At 47.3% G+C, this 22180-nt stretch overlaps 2 protein-coding genes across 7 annotated transcripts in view; one reads left to right on the top strand and one right to left on the bottom strand.

The window, feature by feature from the left end:
• Window positions 1-393: 393 nt before the first annotated feature.
• On the bottom strand, window positions 394-9442 carry RAC2 (ras-related C3 botulinum toxin substrate 2 (rho family, small GTP binding protein Rac2)). The gene is made up of 7 exons (NM_001201452.2): window positions 9281-9442; window positions 6701-6772; window positions 5021-5138; window positions 3601-3663; window positions 2734-2893; window positions 1423-1557; window positions 394-639 (listed from the first exon to the last, which is right to left on the bottom strand). The coding sequence occupies exons 1-6, from the start codon at window positions 9313-9315 to the stop codon at window positions 1427-1429; spliced, it is 579 nt and encodes a 192-aa protein (NP_001188381.1). The 5' UTR covers window positions 9316-9442; the 3' UTR covers window positions 394-639; window positions 1423-1426.
• A 160-nt stretch (window positions 9443-9602) lies between these two features.
• Window positions 9603-22180, top strand: part of CYTH4 (cytohesin 4) — a 28190-nt gene continuing 15612 nt past the window's right edge. For 3 of the 6 annotated variants that reach the window (XM_040696685.2, XM_025148643.3, XM_046939011.1), the window contains exon 1: window positions 9603-9688. In XM_040696685.2, coding sequence (XP_040552619.1) covers window positions 9661-9688 — 28 coding nt within the window. In that variant the 5' untranslated portion in view covers window positions 9603-9660. Of the gene's footprint in view, window positions 9689-18604; window positions 18745-22180 lie in introns of those variants that run through there. The other 3 variants (XM_040696686.2, XM_046939012.1, NM_001012815.2) reach the window with 2 other exon arrangements.

Below are 22180 nucleotides of genomic sequence, written 5' to 3'. Positions count from 1 at the left end.
ATCAGCAAGGCAGGTGCTCACAGCTGCCAGATCCATTGTACCGCTGGGACCACTCTCTCCAGCTTAATTTTAGTGACATGGAGGCGATTTGTCTGGGCTGGTGACTCATTCCTCTGTTGTATTTTTTATCTTTTTCTGCCCTCCCCCTTCCTGTTCTCGCTCTGCCTGCGCCTGGCAGTGTGATCGAGTGCAAGTACCGATATGACCGCCTATGACAGCCAACCAGCAGTGTTCGTGAAGATGTGTTGTGGTAAAAGGGTGTCCCTAGCACCCTGCAAACTGAGAGCAGTCTGAGGGTGGGTGTCCCCTCCCAAAGCCTTGCTAGGGGAGGAGGAAACTTTTTCCTGCTGTCTCAGCTAACACAACATTCGCACCATGGGCTTGGCAAGGACGTATGGACTGGTCTGTTTATTGGGTCTCACTCACTGCGTTGTGATCTGAGGGGTGGTGAGGATGGGGCAGCCGGGGCATGAAGGTCTTGTGCAAATGGACACACCAGTGCCAAAGACCCACAACAGTCTCTCAAGCCAGCAGAAGTAAAAAGCACAGTGACCGCCAGAAGGTACTGAGCTCCGGGATGGATGAGGTGTCACTCTCCTGCATGTGAGGCAGAGCCTGGCATCAGGATGGGGCCAGGACCTGCAGCCAAAACAAAAACAGGCCTCATTAAACCAGCCCAGTCATACTCCTGCTCTCCCTCCCTTTGCCCTGGTAGTGGGGGAGAAGGAAGGGGCCAGGTCCTGCTTGGAAAGATCTCGCTCCTCTCTGTCCTCAGACCCTGGCCAGCTTTGCCTTGCATCCTTGAGCTGGAGGGGAAGGGCAAGAAGGGACAACGTGAGGAGCAAAGGAGTCCTGGGGGCACAGCTGCAGTCTGCCAATGCACAGCAGTACTAAGTATGAGCACACTTATAAGAGGAAGAGCTAATTGGGCAATTTCCCATAAATAAGGAATGTCTTTTTTCCCCCTCTTTGTAGATAAAGGCTATGGCTTTACATAGCTCACAGCAGGTCATCCTCAGGGCAACGTGGATGCTCCTTCTATGGCAGAAGGTGACAGTTTCTGTGAGGGCAGAGACAGGAAATCCTGGGCCTCCCTGAACTAAGAGTTGGGTGCAAACCTGCACAAGGGCAGACAACGGACAAGGGGCCCACAGTCTCCATCCTACAACATTCTCTCCTGCCCCTAAGCAGGATGGCCCACTCCACTAGATGCAACAGATCCTAACCACCTGGGTTCAGGAGCAGCAATCATAGAATGGCTTAGGTTGGAGTGGACCTCAAAGATCATCTACTTCCAACCCACTGCCTTGGGCAGAGCTGCCACCCACCAGCTCAGGCTGCCCTGGGCCCCATCCAACCTTGCCTTGAGCCTCCAGGAACACAGCCACCGGTGTCCTTCCCCTGGATCCCTTTCACACTTACTGTCCTAGAGGAGGCTGCATGCTCGTTTCTTCGTTCGGGTGGGCTGTGGGCAGAGGACTGCTCGGATGGCCTCATCAAACACCGTCTTCAGGCCACGCTGCGTCAACGCCGAGCATTCGAGGTACTTCACAGAGTCTGTTGGGAGGAAAGCAGGTGCTGTAATGGGGAGGGAGGAAATGGGGGTAGGCAGGTTGGGTATGCAGGAGCTTGCTGTGAATGGTGCTGACTCAGAACCATGCAAGAGGAGGAGGGATACCACAGATTGCTGTCAAGCTGAGAGAGAGGCATGTGTCTGTGTCAGCAGTACAACTCTGGCTCCAACCACCTCACAGCCACAGCACTCTCCTCCCTCAGTGTCTGTTTTGCAGATATGTCCTGATGTGTATACCGAAACATCACCCAAATCTCCTCTTGAGATGAGGTCTCAGCTTCCTCGTGCTTCGAGTGCCATTCGGACCGATCACAAGAACCTTTGGTGGCATCTTACATCGCACAACACCTCGCTTTTGGAGCTCTGCAGTCCCAATTCTCAGAAATCTTGTGCTGCAGAGCAAGGCACTTGGCTCTTGCCCAGACTGAATAAACACAACTCATGTGACCAAATCCATAAAGAACAGTCAAGGCATACTTCTCTGACTCAGGCAATCCTGACCTCAGGGCAAAGCCGTTTCAGCTGCACAAGTCCAGGACTTGCCTATTCCCCACTCCCACTGTCAGATCTGAGGCTATGTGACATTGGCTATGCTATCCTGGCTTCCCACATTCTCTTCTAAACAGCCAGTTGAAAACTTGTCCTTCAGCTTGTGTTCCTCACCCTCTCTTCCACAGCTGAAACAAGGGGTTACCTGGCACAAACACTTGTGCAATGTCCCAAACTACAGGAGGAGGCTGATGCCCAGAGAGGGGGGTGAGACACAGATATCTGAGGAAATTGTTGTTGCATCTCTTCCTGAGAGATGTTAGAAAACTCAGACTTCTGCCTATTTCCGGAAGGCCTCTGCCCACACAGCAGCTGTGGCTTTCACAGGAAAATATTGGCCCAGATAGAAATAGCAGAGTAAAAGGGGAGCAGACTGTGCGAGTGCATATTTATGTGTGTGTGTTGAGGATGGCACCTAGAGAGGGGCAGAAGACAGAGGCTTGAGTTATTTATGCTTCCTCAAGGAGCAGATCTCCTTCCTGAGTCTCCTGAAGTGCGTTTTGTCCCATGACCCTTGTTCTTCAGATATACTTCTAAAGAAGCCTCATAAAGTTGAGAGGAAGCCCTTATCTTCTGCCTCTCTTTTTTCAGTGTTGCCTGTAAGCACCTACCAATTTCCTTGGCCAAGGCAAGACCCTGAGGATATGTAATAGGAGAAAGCTTCTTCTCCTTCAGCTTCTCAATGGTGTCTTTGTCATCACGAAGATCCAGCTTTGTGCCCACAAGGATGATGGGAGTGCTGGGGCAATGGTGCCGCACCTCGGGGAACCACTAATGAGGGAGCAAAATTGCAGAGACAAGAGAGGACATGCATGAGTGAAATAAAGGGGCACCCTTAAAAAATGTTAACAGGACACTCTGTCCTTCCATGATGCCTTTCCACTGAGTGTTGGGCACTACAGCCTGGTCCAGACCAGCCCCTGTTACTGGGTCTACAGACATGGAGCTCAAAGCATGAGGTGAATCCCTCAGGAACTCAGATACCAGTGCAGGGGAATAGTGAGAAGTGAAAGGAGAGATGGTGCTAAATACAGTCTACTAAGGAAAGTGTAAGCTATTCTCCATCCCTCACAGCTTTCTGAAACCCAAGGAGGAACTTGAAAGTTGTAGGAGGGAAATACTGTATTTTTCTCCATCTCTCCTTCCTCCCTCACTTCCTATACAAAGGATGTGGGTACCAGCTCTTCCCATCCTATGGACAGAACTGGATCAAAGATGCCATCAGAATGTAAGCCTCTGGTCTCAGACAGAGTAGCCCATCAAGGAGTAAAATAACTCTTCAGTGGGGTTGACCACCTTCTTTGAGCTGACCCAGAAATGACCCAGAAATCAGGCTGACATTCAATTCCTTCTAGCGTATTCAGAAAACAAAATTAGCTCTAGACATCCCCTTAGTAGTCTCCATCCACAGTCAACTCTTTACAAGGCCAGTGCCAAACTCTCCTCACCTACTGATGGACAAAGATGCTCTGTCTCACCTTAGCACGGACGTTTTCATAAGATGCTGGGCTGACAAGGGAGAAGCAGATCAGGAAGACATCCTGTAGGCATGCAACCATGGTACAGAGTTAGAATGAGTGTATGGGATTGCAATACAGGAGGCAGGGAGGGGAGAGCAGAACTGGGTGGGAACCAAAACGTGTCATGTTGGGGAAAGCTGTCTTTTACCTTCTGACACTGTCCAGACTGCTGTTCATTCCCTCTAGGGGAGGGAAGAATAGTCTCCTGACTCATGGTAACCATAGCCACCACTATCAGAAGAGACAAGCGTTTAGCTATGAGGATGGGGTTTTTGTGGTAAGCATATTCATTCGTATGGGAAACAGTCTCACAGTGTCCAGTTCATTTCTCAGAGAACACCAGATAGCTGTCTTTGCCTGCTGTTGAGACAAAATGACATTCAACCCCAAAAGTGGACACGCAGGAGGCAAATGAGGGAGAGTATGGATAAGCACTTCTAGGCATGGCAGAATTTAGGCTTCAATTGAAAACAAAATGAAGCCAAAGGAGCTCTTCAGAGCTATATTTATTCCATCCAACTTCAGCTATCTCAATCAAGAGTACCAGGCCCAATCTGCCCTCTGCCGTATTTCTACAGCCACCAGAGGCAAGCACCACAGAAAAATGTTACCCACCTAGACTTGGCACATGTCCTACGGTAGCTACCAGCATGTTGTTGAGAAATAGGCATGCTTGCACTGTCTGTAGAAGGAGCCTAGGCAGCCAGTATGCATAAAGCATCTGATTCTCATGCGGCTAAACATAGCTGGAACAAACAGTGCTTCAATTCCAGGCCTTTTGGTTGCAATGGCAACCTTCAAACCAATGCTTGAGGCAACAGATTCTTTCTGTGCTTTCCAAGAGACTTCTAGGAAAAATATCCTCCAGGGAAGGTGGGGAGGATCACCAATTTGTTCTGTCAAAATACTGGACTCAGCTGAGGCATCAGCAGGTCAAATATATGTTTGTAAATCTCGACTCTTTTAAAGGTCAGAAGCCGGAATAGGAGTTCACAGGAATGTGGAAAGCTCCTGCCCCTGCTCCTAAATTCCCTCATCCACTTCAACTTCTTAAGAAGGGCTTTTGTTTCCCAGGGCCGTATAAAGCAGCTATCCCACATTAAAACCAGTGTCAGCTGGACTCTTAAGTGTCTTTGAGGATCTCAGTTTCCTTGCCTCTCAGTAATGAAGTGTAGATGAAGGCTCCAAAACACCCTTTGATATCTTTTACCTTTAGGATTTCCAGGTATTGTATATCAACATAGGGATTCTCAGAAGAGTGCAAAGAGAGAAGGGAACAACCCTATCATTGCAGTCTGGAAAATTTTGGTTTTGCAGCAGGGAAAGGAAATATATCTGAAGGAGAACCGGAGTAGGAGGAGCATGGAGTGTGACCCACCGTCTGTGGGTAAGAGAGTGGCCTCAGCCTGTCGTAATCCTCTTGTCCAGCAGTATCCCAAAGCCCCAGATTTACAGGCTTGCTGTCAACCATCACGTTGGCAGAATAGTTATCAAACCTGAAATGCAGAGACATACATAGCGGCTCAAAAAGTAGAAGAGGGATGGGGCAAAAAACCTTACTCTGTGCACCCCAGGGCAAAGGGTAGATTTCTCTCTGTTGTTTCTGGTGTACTTTTTTATGTTTTACAAGGGAAACCAGTGACAGGAAGGAAGCAATGAAAAGACTTTTTGAACGTTCACATGACACACGCTGCCACTGTGAGATAAGCCTTACTGCAAGGAGCACAAAATGGCCTCCTTTCATCATCTCCAACCACAAGCCTCAGGCATGAGGAGAAATGGTGTGCAGCCCACAAACACATGGCCATTTCACAGCCACTCCCAGGGAGGTACGGTGTTCTTACACAAACTGGATTCCAAGAAGAGATGGGTTCTTGCTGCCACAGCCACTACTTCTGCCTCTGTTGCAAATTGGTCCAGAGTGGTCCAGAGTAAAAACTGGGGCCCTCGGGTTTTCTTGTACCTGAGATGACAATCTGACACGCTCATTTTCTCACTTTAGGGAGCATGTAGTCATATCCCAGTGGTGCTATATGAGGATGCATGGTGTGCACCTCCAAACATACTCCAGACAATGTGGGGAGAAAAATGCATCCAGCTACTCAGACTAGGAATCATAGAATCATAAAGGCTGGAAAAGACCTCTAAGATCACCCGGTCCAACAGCCAACCCATCCCCACCATGCCCACTGACCATGTCCTCAGTGCCACATCCACACGGCTCTGGAACACCTCCAGGGATGGTGACTCCACCACCTCCCTGGGCAGCCTCTGCCACTGCAGCACTGCTCTTTCTGAGAAGAAATTACCCTAATATCCAACCTGAGCCTTCCCTTGTGCAGCTTGAGGCCATTATGTCTAATGCTATCACTGTTACATGGCAGAAGAGGCTGACCCCTAACTCACCACAACCTCCTTTAAGGTCGTTGTAGAGAGTGATAAGATCTCCCCTGACCTCCTCTTCTCCAGACTGAACAACCCCAGTTCCCTCAGCCACTCCCCATCAGACCTGTGCTCCAGACCCCTCACAGCTCTGTTGATCTTCTCTGGACACACTCCATGGCCTCTATGTCTTTTCTGTAGTAAAGCAACCCTAAGCTTTCTGCTCTTTCCATACATCCCCCAGATTGCATAGACCTTCTGCTCTGGCATTTAGCTGAGTCCTGAGCTCTTACCACCAGGGTTATCAGTGCCTGGCTCAGTGACAGCAGGTACCTTGAACAAGGACGCATGTGTGGTCCCTCATGCAGAAAACCACTTTCTCTGGGGTCTGGTCCATTTTTTGTAGCCTGGCAGCAAGACTCCATCTACTACTTGTAAATGTAGCAGGCATGTAGAGCCTTGGGTTAATTTATGTTTTCCAAGTGTTCCGTTTATACTTTGGTTTTATAAGGCCACTTGTGCTTCTGGTGAAAGGTGAATGGCAACCTGAAGTGATGTTGGTTTGGCAGCAATTCATCTGCTGGTATGGGGCTTTGCAACAGAGGCTTTCTGCATCCCTTTGTAACCTGCTTTCCCTGCCTCCCACCCACCCCCAGACTGCAGATGTGTTACTCACACAGTGGGGATGTATTCTCCTGGGAAGGCATTAGTGGTATAGCTGATAAGGAGACAGGTTTTTCCCACAGCTCTGGAAGAGAAAGAAAAAACATAGCTGGGAACAATGGGAGTATAGGCAGTCTTCCAGGGGTGAGATGGGGAAACCCTCCCATGACTCAAAGCTACAAGTTTGTTAGGAGAACCCTGGAAGGATTAACACATTCACAGGACTAGGTAGCACATAGCCATAGGTTTGACTGCTGGATGGAAGGAAGATATGATGTCACCCAGAGCAGTTGGTTGTCTTTGAGCACATAGGCTTGTTTTTATGGTCTGGTATGGAGATCCCTCAGTCAGACTGCATCCAGGTGATTTTAAGAGCCCATTTTCCAGTGTGTGCACAGTGCTGCACACTCATAGCCAGGATAGCCACACAGTGTCTTGGTGAAGAAATGTCAGAACTAAGCTTCCCAGCTGCCTGCAGCCTTGACAATTTGCACCATCTATGAGCCACTGCAAGCTGTGCTATCACCCTTACCAAGAACTGCAACCCACCAGCAAAGTGCCTCTCCTTGAGGCTGACTGAAGCTGCTCGCACTGTTTCTGCACATGTAGCTGGTGCTTCCTCCTTCCTCAGCCTCCCCCACCCACATGCTGCAGCAGGGTAGAGAGAAATAAGCCAGGGTAGCAGTACAAGACAGAATGGAGATACTCCATCTGGCCATGAACCAACCTCCAAGCTCTTCATCTGTACCTGCAAAGTCTCCTGTTGCAAAGCTGTGGCTCTCTGTGTTAACATGCCCTTGTCATGCACAATTGGCATCTTTGCTCTGGTGGTGAGGCAACTGCCTCAGTCATCACACTGAGAAGCAGCTGAAGATGAAGCAGCTCTTCAGCGTGCTCTGATGCTTTTTTTTCTCTCTGCCACCTTCCATTCTTATATCCTCCCCACTGAGTCCCCTCTCATTCCCCACCTTCCCTCTTAGCTCTTGTTGTAGATGACCACGGAGGCTCACTCTATGCAGAATGGCTCAGAAGACATGTGGTGCCAAGAGGGTGAGTTAGGCATGGAAGGGAAGGATGGTTCTGAATTAGCGTGGTTGAACTGAGAGGAGCACCAAGGGTCACCAAAAGGGTGAAGGTTATGGCAAAGCAGGTTCCTGTGATTGAAATCAAGGAGAGCTAAGAGGCATCTGATATGTGATGGGGATAGCTATGAGGCCAGAACAGCTACGGGGGAACACGAGGGGCTTAGTTAAGTGATAGCAGAAGGTCCTGTGGTCAGTAGGATTGAGCTGGTGGAGAGTGAGAAGGCTGGTATGGCTAGGAGGGAGGTGAAGGGGGTGAAATAAAACCGCAGAGCTTTGGGTGGTGACTAGACAACTAGGTGTAGGGTGGGGAAGTGTACAGAGAAACAGAATTACGAGGCAGACAAAAGATTTAGGAGGATTTGAGTCAGAAGGACGTGTAGTGCAGTTAGCCATGTTATAAGGGGAATGCTGCCTTGAGGGCTGGTTACAGGAGTTGGCGTAATAGGTGAAGGGGAAACTGCGGGTTAACAGGGCAACATATCAATGCCCAGCGTTGTTGTTCTTCCAGCTCTAGCCTGCACCCTTCAGGGGACTTTTCCAAGATGTAACGATGTTTACACAGGGCCCTCTAATTCCCCGTCTCTTCCTCCCACCCTGCTGCCCCAGCCCCTGAGAATATGTCTGACATCTATTGTTGTTTGCAGACTTCTTCCTCCCTGGGGTAGATTTGAAGGAGGAAGTGACTGTGGGGAGCAAGTCTGCTGCAAATGTCTCTTCATCTGTTGCCTGATAGCTGCCCCAGATAACATTCTGGCCAGCTCCCAGCTAGGAAATGAATTAACTAACTCCATGCCAGATGACCTGCTCACTGATGGACTCTGCTCCCTTCATCCACTCATCCCATAGGGCAGTGGACCACAGACCTTGTTCCCCAGGTACCCAGCAGCACTGCCTCACTTTTGTCAGCTTAGATCGATTTCCAGAGATCATGGGACTTGCACAGTGCATTCCTCCACGGGGTACAAACCCACACCCATTTCATTGCAATCCCCTTCTCCTTGTGGCCACAGAAACCCACCACCAAACACTCTCCCCGCACAATGAAGAAGGGACAACATGTTGAGAAAGGCTGAACGTGCAGATACTGGAGGATATCTCATCAGGACCATAGCTCTGCGTCCTCCTTTGCCCAGCCCCAGTGAGCAGACGGCCTTCAAGGAGCCATTCCCCTGCAGCAGGGCGCTTGCACCTCTTGGGTTTTCAGTCTGACTCCTACCCATAGGTTGAATATGGCAGTGATGCCATTGCCTCCTGCGTGTGAGCCAGATCTGCCAGGCCTGTGAGTGACAGTTCCAGTTTTGCAAATGCCCTTCAAAACACCCTCTCTTCCCTCCCCAGGCTCTTCAGAGCCACGTTCTTTGCCATGGTGAAGAAAGAGGAGCAAGAAATGCAATGCAGAACTGCAAGAGATAGGAAATGAAGCTAGGGAGGTCTCGGCAAGCAGTGACCTTCTTCCTCACCCCTCATCACCACCCCTCCCTCCCACAGAAAAAGAAGGGGATACATACCCATCTCCCACCACGACACACTTGATGGCTTGCATGTCCTTAGACCTGTGGTGGAGGACAGTGCCTGGGGCAAAGGAAAGTCAGGTCAGGGCAAACAGCCAGTAGACACGGGCAAATTGGGATATCAGACCTTGAGCTGAAGCAAGGGGTCAGGTTGCGGGGAGGGAGGAAGTGGAAGAGGGAACTTCACTCAATCGCCCTCTGGTCCCTCCTCCCCTCCCACCGCAACTCTGCAGTGAGGCCGTTAGCTGAAGGCGGAGCATACATGACTTTGTGGTTCGGGAGATTATTGCTGTAATTTTTTTTCACACCACATGTCTCAACCCACTGCCTTCCTGCCCCATCCAAGCCAACAGCTGGGGGCACCAAACTGCTTTTGCATGGGAACTGAGGCAATGTTAGAGAAGGGTGAGTAACTGGAAAAGTGGGCTTTCCCCTTTTTTTTCATCTTTAGCATCCAGAGTTTGAAGGAGGTGTAAAAAGGCAAAGGGGATCTGCAGTGAGAGTAGCAAAGGACATGAAGCAATGAAGATAGCTCATGTCTTCCCTGTATCAAAAGAACTCATGTTGCTCTGGGGGAGGTTCAGATTGAATATTAGGAAGAATTTCTTCTTGGAAAGAGCGGTGCTGCAGTGGCACAGGCTGCCCAAGGAGGTGGTGGAGTCACCGTCCCTGGAGGTGTTCAGGAACCATGTGGATGTGGCACTGAGGACGTGGTCAGTGGGCATGGCGGGGATGGGCGGGCAGTTGGACTGGATGACCTTGGTCTTTCCAGCTTAAATGGGTCTATCCCTCAGTGTCAATCATGAAATATCAAGAGGAATAGTGTTTTCTGCAAAGACTGAACAAGGAACTTAAGCAGTCTCTTGGAAGCAGCATCTTCCCCATGGCTGCTTGTCCCACCACTCCTGGAGCAATAAGGTTCTGCCCCTCCTCATCTGCTCCTGAATTACTAGTACAAAGAAGCACTGTGTGTATCTATGTGTTTGTCATGAAGTGGAGTAAACACATCAGAGGATGTAATGAATTTTCTTTCTCCAGCTGCTACTAGAAGAGCTATGTCTTGTGCAAGAGGGTCCCCACAAACCATTTTCTTCCTGTCCTCTAGGTGCTAAAGCAGCCTATGAGAGCTGCTGATAGATTTCCTTCATCTTGTCTTCAGGATTTTGAAGAGTTCTAGAGCTAAGCAACAAAGAGTGGGATGCAATCACCTTCAGAAATGAGACGTGGAGCTCTACTCCTTCCTTTCACTCCTCCAAATGAGAGTCTGAAGCTCCTCCTTCCCTCCCCCAGCTTGCAATGCTATGCCTGGAAAAGAGCGCACATGTTCATGTCTTCGGCCTGAATTGATGGGTAGATAGATTGAGGCACACTTGACAGAGGAAGGGATGCGGTGACACAGAATTAATTAGAATTTCCACATTTGTCAAAGGCCTGTCAGACCGAGAACAGTGGGGGTTAAGCCGGCATGTTCTTGAAAGAAGGAATGCTGAGGGAAACTGCTTCTCCAAAGGTTGGTGACCTTTGTGCTGCTGCAGCCACAGGAGGTTTTTGCAGTCGACCCATTCAGGTGTGTAGCGCTTTCCTACCCGTCACTTGGTGCTGGCTGCAACCCAAAAACATTCAGCCGTGGAAAGTTTCCAAGCCTTGCAGCTGTGTCAGAAGCACAAAACTACCAGCTGTACTAGGTGTTCCCTCTGCGGGTGGTAGGGAAGGAGGAGGGGGAGGAAACCCACTGACTCCTCTGCAAGAGCAGGAATGGGCTGTGGAAATGCAGGGAATACAGGTCAGAGAAGGACAGAAGGGAGAGTCACAAAGGCTGCTATAGGGAAAGCAGCGGTAGGAACTGGAAAGGGCAGGCAGCTGCAGAAATATGGTTGAGTGGGAGGTAGAGACTCAGTGGGAATAGAAGGTGGCTACATGTGGTTCTAGAGAATGATACTGGTGGAAGAAAAATGCCCAACATTTTCAGCTTGAATGAGGCCAGTGATACTCAAATGAAGCATTGCTGGTAGAGCTGGTAGTGTGCCACATCCGAACCCCAGATCCTAGCCTAGCAAGTATCAAGGTATATCTGCAGACTATGGACAGATGGCTGTAGCTACACTGTAAAGCCTTCCATGGGCAGTTTGTTGGTATAGGGGACACAACTACCCAAGAGAAATTTTGAGCTTGACATCAGTCCATTTGTCAAAGAGGTTTGAAAAGCTGTGTCACATCTGTGCTTGGAAAGTTTTGGGACACTGGGCCATCCAACCTTTAAAGGGAGATCATAAACAGGAGGGAAAACAACTTCTTACATGGATAGATAGTGATAGGAAAAGGGGGAATGGTCTTAAACCAAAGGAGAGGAGATTTAGATGAGATGTCAGGGGAACATTTTTCACTGAGGGGGCAGAGAGGCACTGGCACAGCTTCCCAGAGAAGCTGTAATGCCCCATCCCTGGAGGTTCAAGGCCAGGTTGGATGGGGTCCTGAGCAGGGATAGAGTAGGACCTGCTGGCAGAGATGAACAAGGACCACTCACCTGCTGTCAAGATAAAAGCAGTTATGGAGGAGAGACTGTAGAGAACCATGCCTAGGTGAGCTCCATTTCAACGACACTGCAGTTTTGTATGGCCAAAACTGAGCTGTAGAAGTCCTAGCAAAGTGGAATTTCTCCATCTTCCTCCTGGGCAAATTGCTTTTGGAAGACAATTGCCTGCTTCTGGTATGGATAGCCAGTTTTCTTCCAAGTCAGAGATCTGTGTTGTGAATTTATAAACATCCCTCCTCTGCCAGTCGCTCTGCAGAGGAACGGCAGGGCTCTACATGCGGAATGTTAACAGTTTTATTTCTATCATATTTAAATTATTAAAAACAGGATATTAAATTCAAATAACACACATTATAACAGCTCTGAGAACAACTGGCGCCTGCTGCACTGAAATATCTCTACTATGTATGCTGAAGGAATGGGAAGGGAAGGAAACTGCAGGAAATTGCCTCCTAAACCACCAAGTGAGCACATTCAGGGCTTTCGCTGCTTTGACGTGCTCTCACACCACTGAGAGGTGCTCTTGACATTAGTTTCCTTCTTCATGTGCAGCAGGGTTGAGGAAAGGCAGGCATCTAGGTTTTCTTGTTCCCTTTGCTGAGTTTGAGGAAGACACTAATGGGGAAGAATTGCCCATTCTGAATGACCCATCCATACTGGGTTTGCATAGCACCCATGTGGGACAGTGGGCAAGGGACGGGATGTGTGGCATTACCATATTTTCCTCTAAAAAAATGAGTGGGAAATTTGGCTCACTCCATCTCTCCCTCTTTTTCTGTGGCATTCTGCCATAGGATAAGACGAGGATGAGAGGGATCTGGGTCCTGATATAATTTATGTTATATGAGCTATTGCTCAGGCAATCCTGTGTGGCCGTGAGATGTTTTTTGTGTGTGCTGGGCCTCCTCCAGGGAAGACATTTGTTCTCTGCAAACTGTCCCAGCAAACTTGATGTATTTCCCTTTTGCCTCTTCTCACTTCCTCTTTCACACAGCTTTGTAACATCTGTCTGCTTGCTACCTTTAGTTTTTTCTTTGCTTCTATTATTCTACAAAGCATCCTCCCCTCCATTTTGCTGCCAACCCTCACCCCTCACTGCTATGGTTTCTCAGTGACTGCTATACTTGCTTGGAAGCAATAAACTCAGAGCTGAGATCATAAATTGAAGGGGTGAGGCACCTCAGGCAATAATGCTCTTTCTAGTATAGCTATACCGGGGGATCTCTACTCTAAATTTAGCCTGTCAAGGAAAAGTTAATTAAAAAAACAAACAAAAAAAACCTTCCAATCCACTCTCAATGAACACAAGCAACCTACATTTAAAACATAACTCAAAAGTAAATCAAATTCAAAAGCAACTCAACTTGCACATGGTGTCTACTTAGTTTTGGACCCATATTGCTTCTAGACTTACCTGGGGACTAGTTCTACTGCAGCTGTTGGGCAGCTGGTCCATAACATGTCATGGAGACTGATCTGCCTTCCAGCTGGGGCTGCTCTCAGTTTGGCTGGTGTGGGGCAAAATAGCCGCTCCACTGCCATCCTCTGTCTGGAGCACTGAGAGTAGTTCATCTCCTTCATCTCTTCTCCATGATGTGCCTGGATACGCAGAAGATCATGGTGAGGTCCTCTGAGCATTGAGGGCTGATTTACACTTGTATTTCCCTCACTTGAGAAGTTGTTGGCAGATTTCTAAATCATACTGATTTTTTTATTGTTTTTTTTTTATGGCCTGCTCTTATCTGCTTCTCTGTTTCTGCAAGTCCCTGGCAATTCAGATATCAGTTTCCATTCTTACAGTTATTTTGTTCTCAGCCAGTGACATCTCCCACTTCACAGATACCACTCTCTTACTTAATGCTGATAAATACAGATCAATATCTGACTGTGCATCCTTTCTCACTGGGTGCTCAAGTGGCTCAATAGCATTTTTTCATGTGTCTGTTGTAGTGGAGAGGTAACTGGGTCTGGAGATTGCATGCGTAAATTCTAATTTAGTGTAAACTGCTTGACTTGACTACCTTGCATGTTAGCAATCTTCAGTGTGCTTTGTAAAGCCAGATCTAATGCATGTCTTTCCATGGTAAGCTATCGGATCTTCTAAGAAGGCTGAGGGAAGTGAAAAGAGCTGTTTAGAGTACTAAGGAGGTCTATAGCTACTCTTTTACAACACTAGTATTCCCTGAAGTACCAAAATAAAATCTTTCTTGCCTTTGTGAAAATGTAGATGTCATAAAGCTTTAAGCTTGCCACAGGTCTGAGTCCAACAAAAAAAAATACTTCAAGCTCTTCATTTGAGTTTATCAGAGAATACGCAGTCCTTCTGCAGTCTTTGTAACAGTTTGTTGTTCTTTTCCCCCTGTGGCCTCTTATAATTACCATATCTCTACCTTTAGAATTTATTCCAGTTCACTGAATTAGTAAAAGCTTTTGAGAATAGGCTATGTCAGATATTTTGCACGAGTATCCTTACCTACTACCTGCACGTTCCCACGCTGAGCTACTCCTCTGCCTATCACAGTCTACTCTGTGATAGATCTCCTCACACTGGACAAGGATTATTTTGTTCCAATTGCCAGACAAAAAATAAAACGTGTTATTGTCTTTTCTATAGTGCTGTTTTGCTGTGCATCAAAATTATGTGTGTGCAGGTGATAATCCCCACAGTAGAAAGTGTTATAAGTAATAACTGTTATATTCTATCCTGACATGCTGCAGTCCCTCGGCCCAAATGGAATTGCAGTCTAAACCCCCTGATGGGGCTATTGAAGCTATACAAACCTGTACTTTGCCTCTTTGTGGGCAGTTGTTGTAATACAGTCAACGTGGTGAGAACCCATCAATATTCAGCATTAGATTCATCACTGTTTTTACTGCCTTGAAAGTAATAGGAAATATTTGTATTTCCTGTCTGTTTACATATTTATTTTAAGTCTGTAATACTAGTCTGCCTAATGTGCCATGCTTGTTGAGATGAGAACTGCTGGCACAGCTTGGATGTCCCCATTAGAAACTCTCCCACTTCTTACCTGCACAGTCCCAGCTTTATATATTTATATATAACCACAGTTGGGAAGGGTGTGCAGTGTCAGTACCAATTACTGGATCTAACCCCAGTCCACTACCGAAAGTACTACTTTCCAGGGATATATGTCTTCCTCTCTCTGTGCCCAGTGGCTCTAGAGGCACAAGAGAAGAACTGCTTTACATGCGGGCTGGTAATTGTGAAGGCGAATGATAGAGGAGACAAAAAGGGCCAAATCTGACCTCAGTCCAACCCAAGACATAGCTGGCCTGTCCTAGTCCCCTTCAGTTACCTTGGTATTGTGCAGGCTCCACAGTGTCCCCATTCCCTTCCAGTCGTCTTCTCTTATTGATGCCACTTCTCTCACAGTTGAGTGAACTTTGTGTGCAACTCTGGGCCAGGAGTCACCATTTACATCTCAATTCTCTGTCTTGTTAAAATAACCTCTGTCAGCTGGGAAATGTTCTCTGGTTCTGTTGTAGACCTTTCATGATATTTTCAGGCCATGATCACAGAGGCTATGTTACACACATTAAGGGCATTTCCAGATACATTGCTGACTGGATAACATTGCTATCCACCTGACTTCACCATAAACCTGTGTTGTCCATCTGGTATACTGAAGTGTATTAACCTATCATCTGGGTCTGTTTCCCAAAGAGAGAAACTGGCCGTGTGCTTTAGGGTAAGTCTAGAACCAAAGTGTTTTGTGTATGATGTGAATGAGCAGGGAAATAAAGCTATGGAGAGGGAGACATAATTACCTGCACTTTTGAAAGAATAGAAGATGCTCTAGGCTTAGTTCAGTAGCACAGTGCTTTCTCACTTCTTGTGCCCCCTTATGAAAAACATCTCTTGAAGGTATTTCATTATTGCATGGAATCAAATTATGCAGTTTGCTAATGGTGTGTGCCTCATTCCGACTCCTTTAGCTGATATAAATGGAAGCATTTAAACTGTTTCAATGCCAACCACTGTTAAAATCCATTGCAATAAATTTAGAAAGAAGGGGAGGGGAGAGGACTGGAGGGAAAGGGAGGGGAGGGGGGGGGAAGGGAGGGGAGGGGAGAGGAGAGGAGAGGAGAGGAGAGGAGAGGAGAGGAGAGGAGAGGAGAGGAGAGGAGAGGAGAGGAGAGGAGAGGAGAGGAGAGGAGAGGAGAGGAGAGGAGAGGAGAGGAGAGGAGAGGAGAGGAGAGGAGAGGAGAGGAGAGGAGAGGAGAGGAGAGGAGAGGAGAGGAGAGGAGAGGAGTGTGTTTGACCACCTTTGTGGCACAGAAATATTTCCCAACATCCCATCTGAACCTCCCCCGGTGCAGCTTTGTGCAATCCTCTTGTGTTTTATCATTGATGACCAGTACTTCTCTCTCCATTTCACCTCCTCAAGAATCTGTGGATAGCAATGAGGTTGCATCTTAGCCTACTCTTCTCCAAAACAGAGAACAAAATATCCTCAGCCTCTCCTCACAGGACACATCTTTCAGCCCTTTTCCAGCTTTGTTGGACCCTTCCAAGTAGCTTAATATCCTTTTTATATTGTGTAGCCCTAAATGAGTAAGTAAGGTCTCAAAATGGGGTAGTCAGTGATTCCAAGCAGAAGATAGGCAAAGCTGTGGGAAGAACAAAACATTAAGGAGTTAAGATATGTAACATACGTTAATTAGAGACACATGTACAGGCTTTACACTGGTCTCTGCTGAAGAGGTTAAGAGTGTTTTTGCAGTGCGTAAAGGCATCCATTTTGGTGTTTGCAAGCTGCTTGTGGTTTGACCTACCACAAACACATACATATGAACAGATCTGACCAAGCTACCTATATATGTCACATGTGCTTGAGGCAGTTAAATTAGGGCTATAGATTAGACAGTGGCATAGGTTGGCATGTCTGACTGATGTCAGCTGAAACACTGTTGAAACTTCTTTTTTTTTTTTAATGAAAAAAAAAAAAAAAAAAAAAGATGTCAATACTGGAGGCAAAATGCTGCATCCAAACCCAGTACAGGAATTAGGACATTGGCTGTGGGGCAGTGAATTCTTTTCTGATGCACCTTGAAATCCCAAGACAGGTAAGAACTCTTAAGACTGGGCTCTTGGCAAGGTATGATCCAAAGGCAGGCTTCTCATTAACTCTAAGAAGCTGTGCATGCTGACGGTCAAGGCAGACATGGGTATGATAATTCAAAAACAGTTTGCATAATAAGGCTTTCTTTCCTCTCCTGCCCTTTATCTCTCCCAAATAAGCTCCTACTTTCTCCTCTTAAAATACTGACCCTGACTACAGCGAGTGGTGAATCTTTGTCACCAACTCTTCCTAGCAATTAAAAATTATTTGCGACCTTGTTTACAGCTGCCTATGTGAAGCCACTCAGAACTTATTTTGCTTCTTGACACAATGCCTTCTATGTTGGGATATCTCCCATTTGCCATTGAAGGTTTGTTAAAACACTTATCCTCTCCAATAACAGCAATAAACCTATTGCACAACCATGGATAACAACCAGCAAATACAAAAGACAGAGAGGAAGGGAGGGCAATTTGTGTTGTTCTCTATGAGGTTGAATGGACTTCAGCCAAGCTTTCCACGGGGCCAGTTATTCTTTACAGAAGATCTCAGACAAGAATGAATTAACAGGAACATGGGAACGTTGTAGCTCTTTCTTCTCTAATGAGTCATAGATTTTTGATCTCACATAAATCCATTCTAAGTGGTGGCAAGTGCACATAGATGTCAGCTGGCAGTGCGTAACGCATCTGAAGGTCATCTCATATTTTTCTACACATAAGAGGCTCTTGAAAACTGTATCCTGCTGTCTCATGGAAAGATGATATGTTGCAGTCTGGACCATTTCTCTTTCCTGCTCAAAGTCTGCTGTGAGTACAGCAAGAGCTAGGCATGCTAAGGACATAGAATGCACAGAGGAGGTGTCCCTCAATAGCTTCAGTCTTGATACAGGAGGCAAGGCACATCAAGCCACATCTGATTTGACTTTTACCTTGACCTATGTATTCACCAGTTCTTTTGGCTCTGATGTGGTGCTCTCCTGCAGCCTTCTCTTTTTTTTTTTTTTTTCCCTCCACACATTACTTTTGTCAGAAATCCACCGCATACAGCAAGAATGTCGGTGTACGTGGTAACCAAATACAACTAACTCAAGGGGAAGTGAGAGGAACACAGACTTCTGGGAATACGTGGAATTGATGGGGGAAGAAAGAGCACCTCTTTGCCTCTAATGACAGCTCTTCCAACAGCAGAAGTACTGCTGAGCATCAGAGAGGACTTCTTTTCTCCTCAGTTCACAGCTTGTTGGTGGAAGAAAGGAGCAAGACTTACGATGAGTAGTGAGGGAGGGAAAAGGAGAAAAAAACGCCCTTCTCCTTCAACCACCCTCTAGTTTTGGAGTGTTCATTCATACATACCCTGCTGCAGAATTAACACAGAAAGAATCTTTCCTTTTACATAAAGCCATTTCCTGAATCAGAGGGGTTTTCTGAATCAGGAACTTCCCTTTTTTCTCCACTCTCATAGGAATATCTCAGACAAAACGCTGCAGTACTGTCTCTGCAAATGTCAGTCCCCCCAGACACAAATGTGGGCTCAGACATTCCCCCTAAACCTGCTGGGATGGAAATATATTCATGGATTTGCATTTCAGAAGTAGCCAAGGAGCCTGTGTAAGGCCAAATCAGTTTGCACACAGTTTCCTTCACCGATGCGAGCTCATGCAATGTGGTCAGAGGGATGAGGCGGAGCAACAGGGCAACCCGCCCCCCTCATTGCTGCGATTTTGGTTGCTAGCTTCAAGTTGTTTCAGTTCTGTGAAACATCTGAACAAGCTGAAGGCAAGGACAAACACTGCCCTTGTGGAAAACACATTAGGCCTTTCAGGATGGACTTCTGTCCTGCTGGTAAGACTTCAACCATCTTTTGTCTTGTTTTCTGTGGGGGCTGTGCATACTCTGAAATCCCAGTAGTTGGACTGGACGCTGCAGCTGATGTCAGGAGGAAGGAGATGGTGGAAGATCCCTGGTGGTACAGCCAACTGCTTGTTAGCCTTGAGCTGTATATTTTTACTTGCTCCCCTATAAGCCAACTCCATTCACATCAGGAGAAATTCTCCCACTGAGAATGGTCTTTGCATGGAGAGTGTCTGTTGCTGTGGTCCCTTGTGCTGGTGATCGTGACCTGAGCTGCAGAAACAGCACAGGGATATTAAGGGTCTTACATGGCACTTGGTTGAGCACCTACAATGTTTGGCTTCCCTTCATGCAGCTCTGGCACAGCTCACAAGCTCCTCAGTGGTGGTTCCCTGTGGCCTGCAGGAGACAGTCTGCAGAACTTCTCATGCAGTTGGGTGTCCCAGTGCAACCAGCTTGCTAGGCTTTTGGCATCAGTAGCCTCTCTTGCATATGCACTTGTTAAAGATGATTTATGCTAAGGTTCTACCACCTCGAGATGGGCCTGCAGGGTCCCAAAATAATCTCAAAGGCAGCTGCAGATGGGGAAGATAAGCCACATCTGAAGAACTGAGAGAGATCTTGGGTTTTATTTTCCTAGTTTGGCAGATGGTGGATAAAGTGGTTGGTCTCCTGCAGAGAAAGGGAGGCTTCTGGACAGATCTTTTTCAGCCTCCTGGCTGCGGAAGCTCAATGTGTCTGTAAGTCTGAGCAAATCCAGAGGACAGAGGGAGATGGGCTCAATAAGCACCAGGGAGAAAAGGGATGATTTTGCAGTGACTGTGCTGTGACTCATCCTCTGTCCTGGCCAGCTCCTGTGTATATGATGTAGAAAAGAGAGAGCTCCGAGGTGGGTAAACAAGGAAAGAGCATGAAAAAAAAAAGCATACCAGGCTTGCTTGCTAGAGAAATTGGTAGGACCTGTGGGAGCAGAGCTTTTGCAGGCATCTGGCTATGCACATTAGTGGAGGCAATTCTCTTGAGAGCAGCTGGCCCTCACTACCTGAAAGAAATGATGTACCAAATTACTGCAGGACCAACTGGGCAGGAGAAAGCAGAGCACTTCATACAGATGGTCTTTCACTCAAGTTATGCATTAACAAGCTATTTGTCTTAAAAGTTACATGCTGTGGTAGTACAACGGGATCCTGCTGAGGAACAATGTGAATTTGCTCAGCTCCGGCTAATGAACAACAGAAACTCCATGTCTTTCCCTCTGTAGATGGAACGTGCAAATTCTACCTGTGTGAGGTCCATCTTGAATTTCTACTGGCACAGGCTGGCAGAGAGCTGAGAAGTGACTGGGTACGGGAGGGAGACAGGTTTGGCTGGAGGGAACTGGGGAACTAGAGGGCTTTCTTCTACCAGCCTGGCACTAGGATTGGTGATAGCCTGCAGTGGAGATGACACAAAAGCCATATCAAACAAGGAATGGAAATTCAGGTGAAATTCCCCTACCAGGCAGCCTCAACCAGGTAGAAAGTGCCCACCAGAATGATCAGCTCGTGTGTTGCCATGTGTGGATGTGCCTAAACCCTTTAGCAGCCACGAGTGTTTAAAAACGGTTTGGATGTGGTGCTCAGGGACATGATTTAGCAGAGGGTTGTTAGGGTAGTTCGGTTAGGTTGTGGTTGAACTTGATGATCTTGAAGGTCTTTTCCAACTTGGGCAACTCTGTGATTCTATGAGTCAGAGCCCTGCACTGCCTTGCAAATAGGCCCGTGCTGTCATACCGTGTGTGGGTAGCATGTGGATGGTCAGTATCCATTCTACAGACATTGCCATCCGTGACAATCTTCCTCTGCTATTTCTGCAGCCCATCCTTCAGCTCTCCTATGTACTCACATCCCACTCCAAACACTATATGCTCATGCATATATTTTCACCTGGGATCGAAGGTCTCACTTACCACATGGGCAGTTCTGGACAGCTCATGTCAATGCAAAATGACCTCAGCAGCACAGTACTCTTTGCTGGCCACGTGAGCACTCAGACTTTGGGGTAACTCTGTCCTGCCCTCCAGACGGGGAGGCTGAGGGCATCAGTCACCACAACTGGAACTGAAGTCTGTGTTTTGTTTTGAGAGGCAGCACTAAAAATACAAGGCTGGGCAATTGAAGAATGGTCAGGTCTTTGTATCTCAGAATGCTCTGAGACTGGAGAAGCAACCTAAAGAACAGGTGAGAGTCCCACATGTGCTATGCTCATGTGCTATCCTTTCAACATCTGCTCTCTGAAAATAAATTCCAAGCAGCAACTTCATGTCCTTTCTGTAGAGGATGCCAGCTGGTATCAACATAGTAAGCTGTGCATGGGCCAGCAGACTGCAGAGCGGGTTTGGGTGATAGCATTCCCCTGAAACCTGTGGGTGTTTTTGTTTGCACCTGTGGGTGCTCTTCATCAGCATGAAATTTCCCTTGTGCAGAGAACCCTAAAAGGGCTATGCTTCATCTGTGCCCTGATCTAGTCCTAGAAAGAAGTGGAACTTGCTGGTACTGAGGACTTTGATGACACTGAAGCCATTCCTCAGTGTTCTGGTGCAGGGCTGAATTCCCTCTGCATTGCACAGTTTGGGAGTGAGCCTGATTTGCTCAGAACCTCCCTTTCCTGCTGGTGTGGCTCATTTTGAAAGTGGAGAAGGAAGGAGAGGCAAAGCAGTCTGCTCCCGTTCTCTGCTTCTCGCCCAGCTGTCTCTGCAGTTTTCTGTGCATTACTGTGGACAGTTCCCCAAACGAGCTTTTTGCATTCACTTCCCCTAATTATAGACCCCGATGCATGCAGTAATCTTGATGAGGAGCCTCAAAATAACCTTGAGCGCTGTTAGGCCTCCCATAAGGGAGCAGAGTAGCATACAGGAACTGACCTCTCAATTATTTTCTGAAGAAATCAGAGACTTAGTTTAGGAAACTTAGAAAACCTTACATGGACCTTTTCTGCACTTTAGTCTAAATTGCCCTGAAATTTTGCTCCGTGTGTTATTTTCCTTTCTATTTTGCCGTTTCTGATTTATCCATGACTTGATTCCCTCTCCTTCTCCATGACTCACATGCATTTTCTCCCCTGACATGCTCTTTCCCACACGTTTCTCATTCTAACACACAGGGCAGGTGAATCACTTGGGACATGGGGTTTTCAGATGTTCAGGGGGAAGGGAGACAGAGTTATTTACAGTGTCTGTGGGGGTCGTGTGGGTGAGATGGTGCCCTCTGGGAGCCTCGGGTCTCTTTGAGATGCGTTAGGCTGCTTCAGTAGACATGGAACAACTGAAGCAAAGCAACCAGACACCGTAGTCTCTGCGCGTGGGGTGGGGGAATGGGAGGTTCCTCAGGTAAGTCCTGCTGCAATAATACAGCACAAAGAGTCTGAGTGAGAATTTGCCAAATAATCA

Source organism: Gallus gallus, chromosome 1 (genome assembly GCF_016699485.2).
Source record: "Gallus gallus isolate bGalGal1 chromosome 1, bGalGal1.mat.broiler.GRCg7b, whole genome shotgun sequence".
In the NCBI taxonomy this organism is placed as follows: Eukaryota; Metazoa; Chordata; class Aves; order Galliformes; family Phasianidae; genus Gallus; species Gallus gallus.
This window is presented reverse-complemented; position numbering and strand designations above follow the sequence as displayed.

Bases quoted from the DNA above. Each gene is read 5' to 3' on its own strand.
- RAC2 (NM_001201452.2), bottom strand. From the start codon at position 9,315: ATGCAAGCCATCAAGTGTGTCGTGGTGGGAGATGG. The intron at 6,773-9,280 runs GTATGTATCCCC...TTTCTCTTCCAG, and splicing joins TGTGTCGTGGTGGGAGATGG to AGCTGTGGGAAAAACCTGTC. The intron at 2,894-3,600 runs GTGAGACAGAGC...CTCCCTCATTAG, and splicing joins ATGAAAACGTCCGTGCTAAG to TGGTTCCCCGAGGTGCGGCA.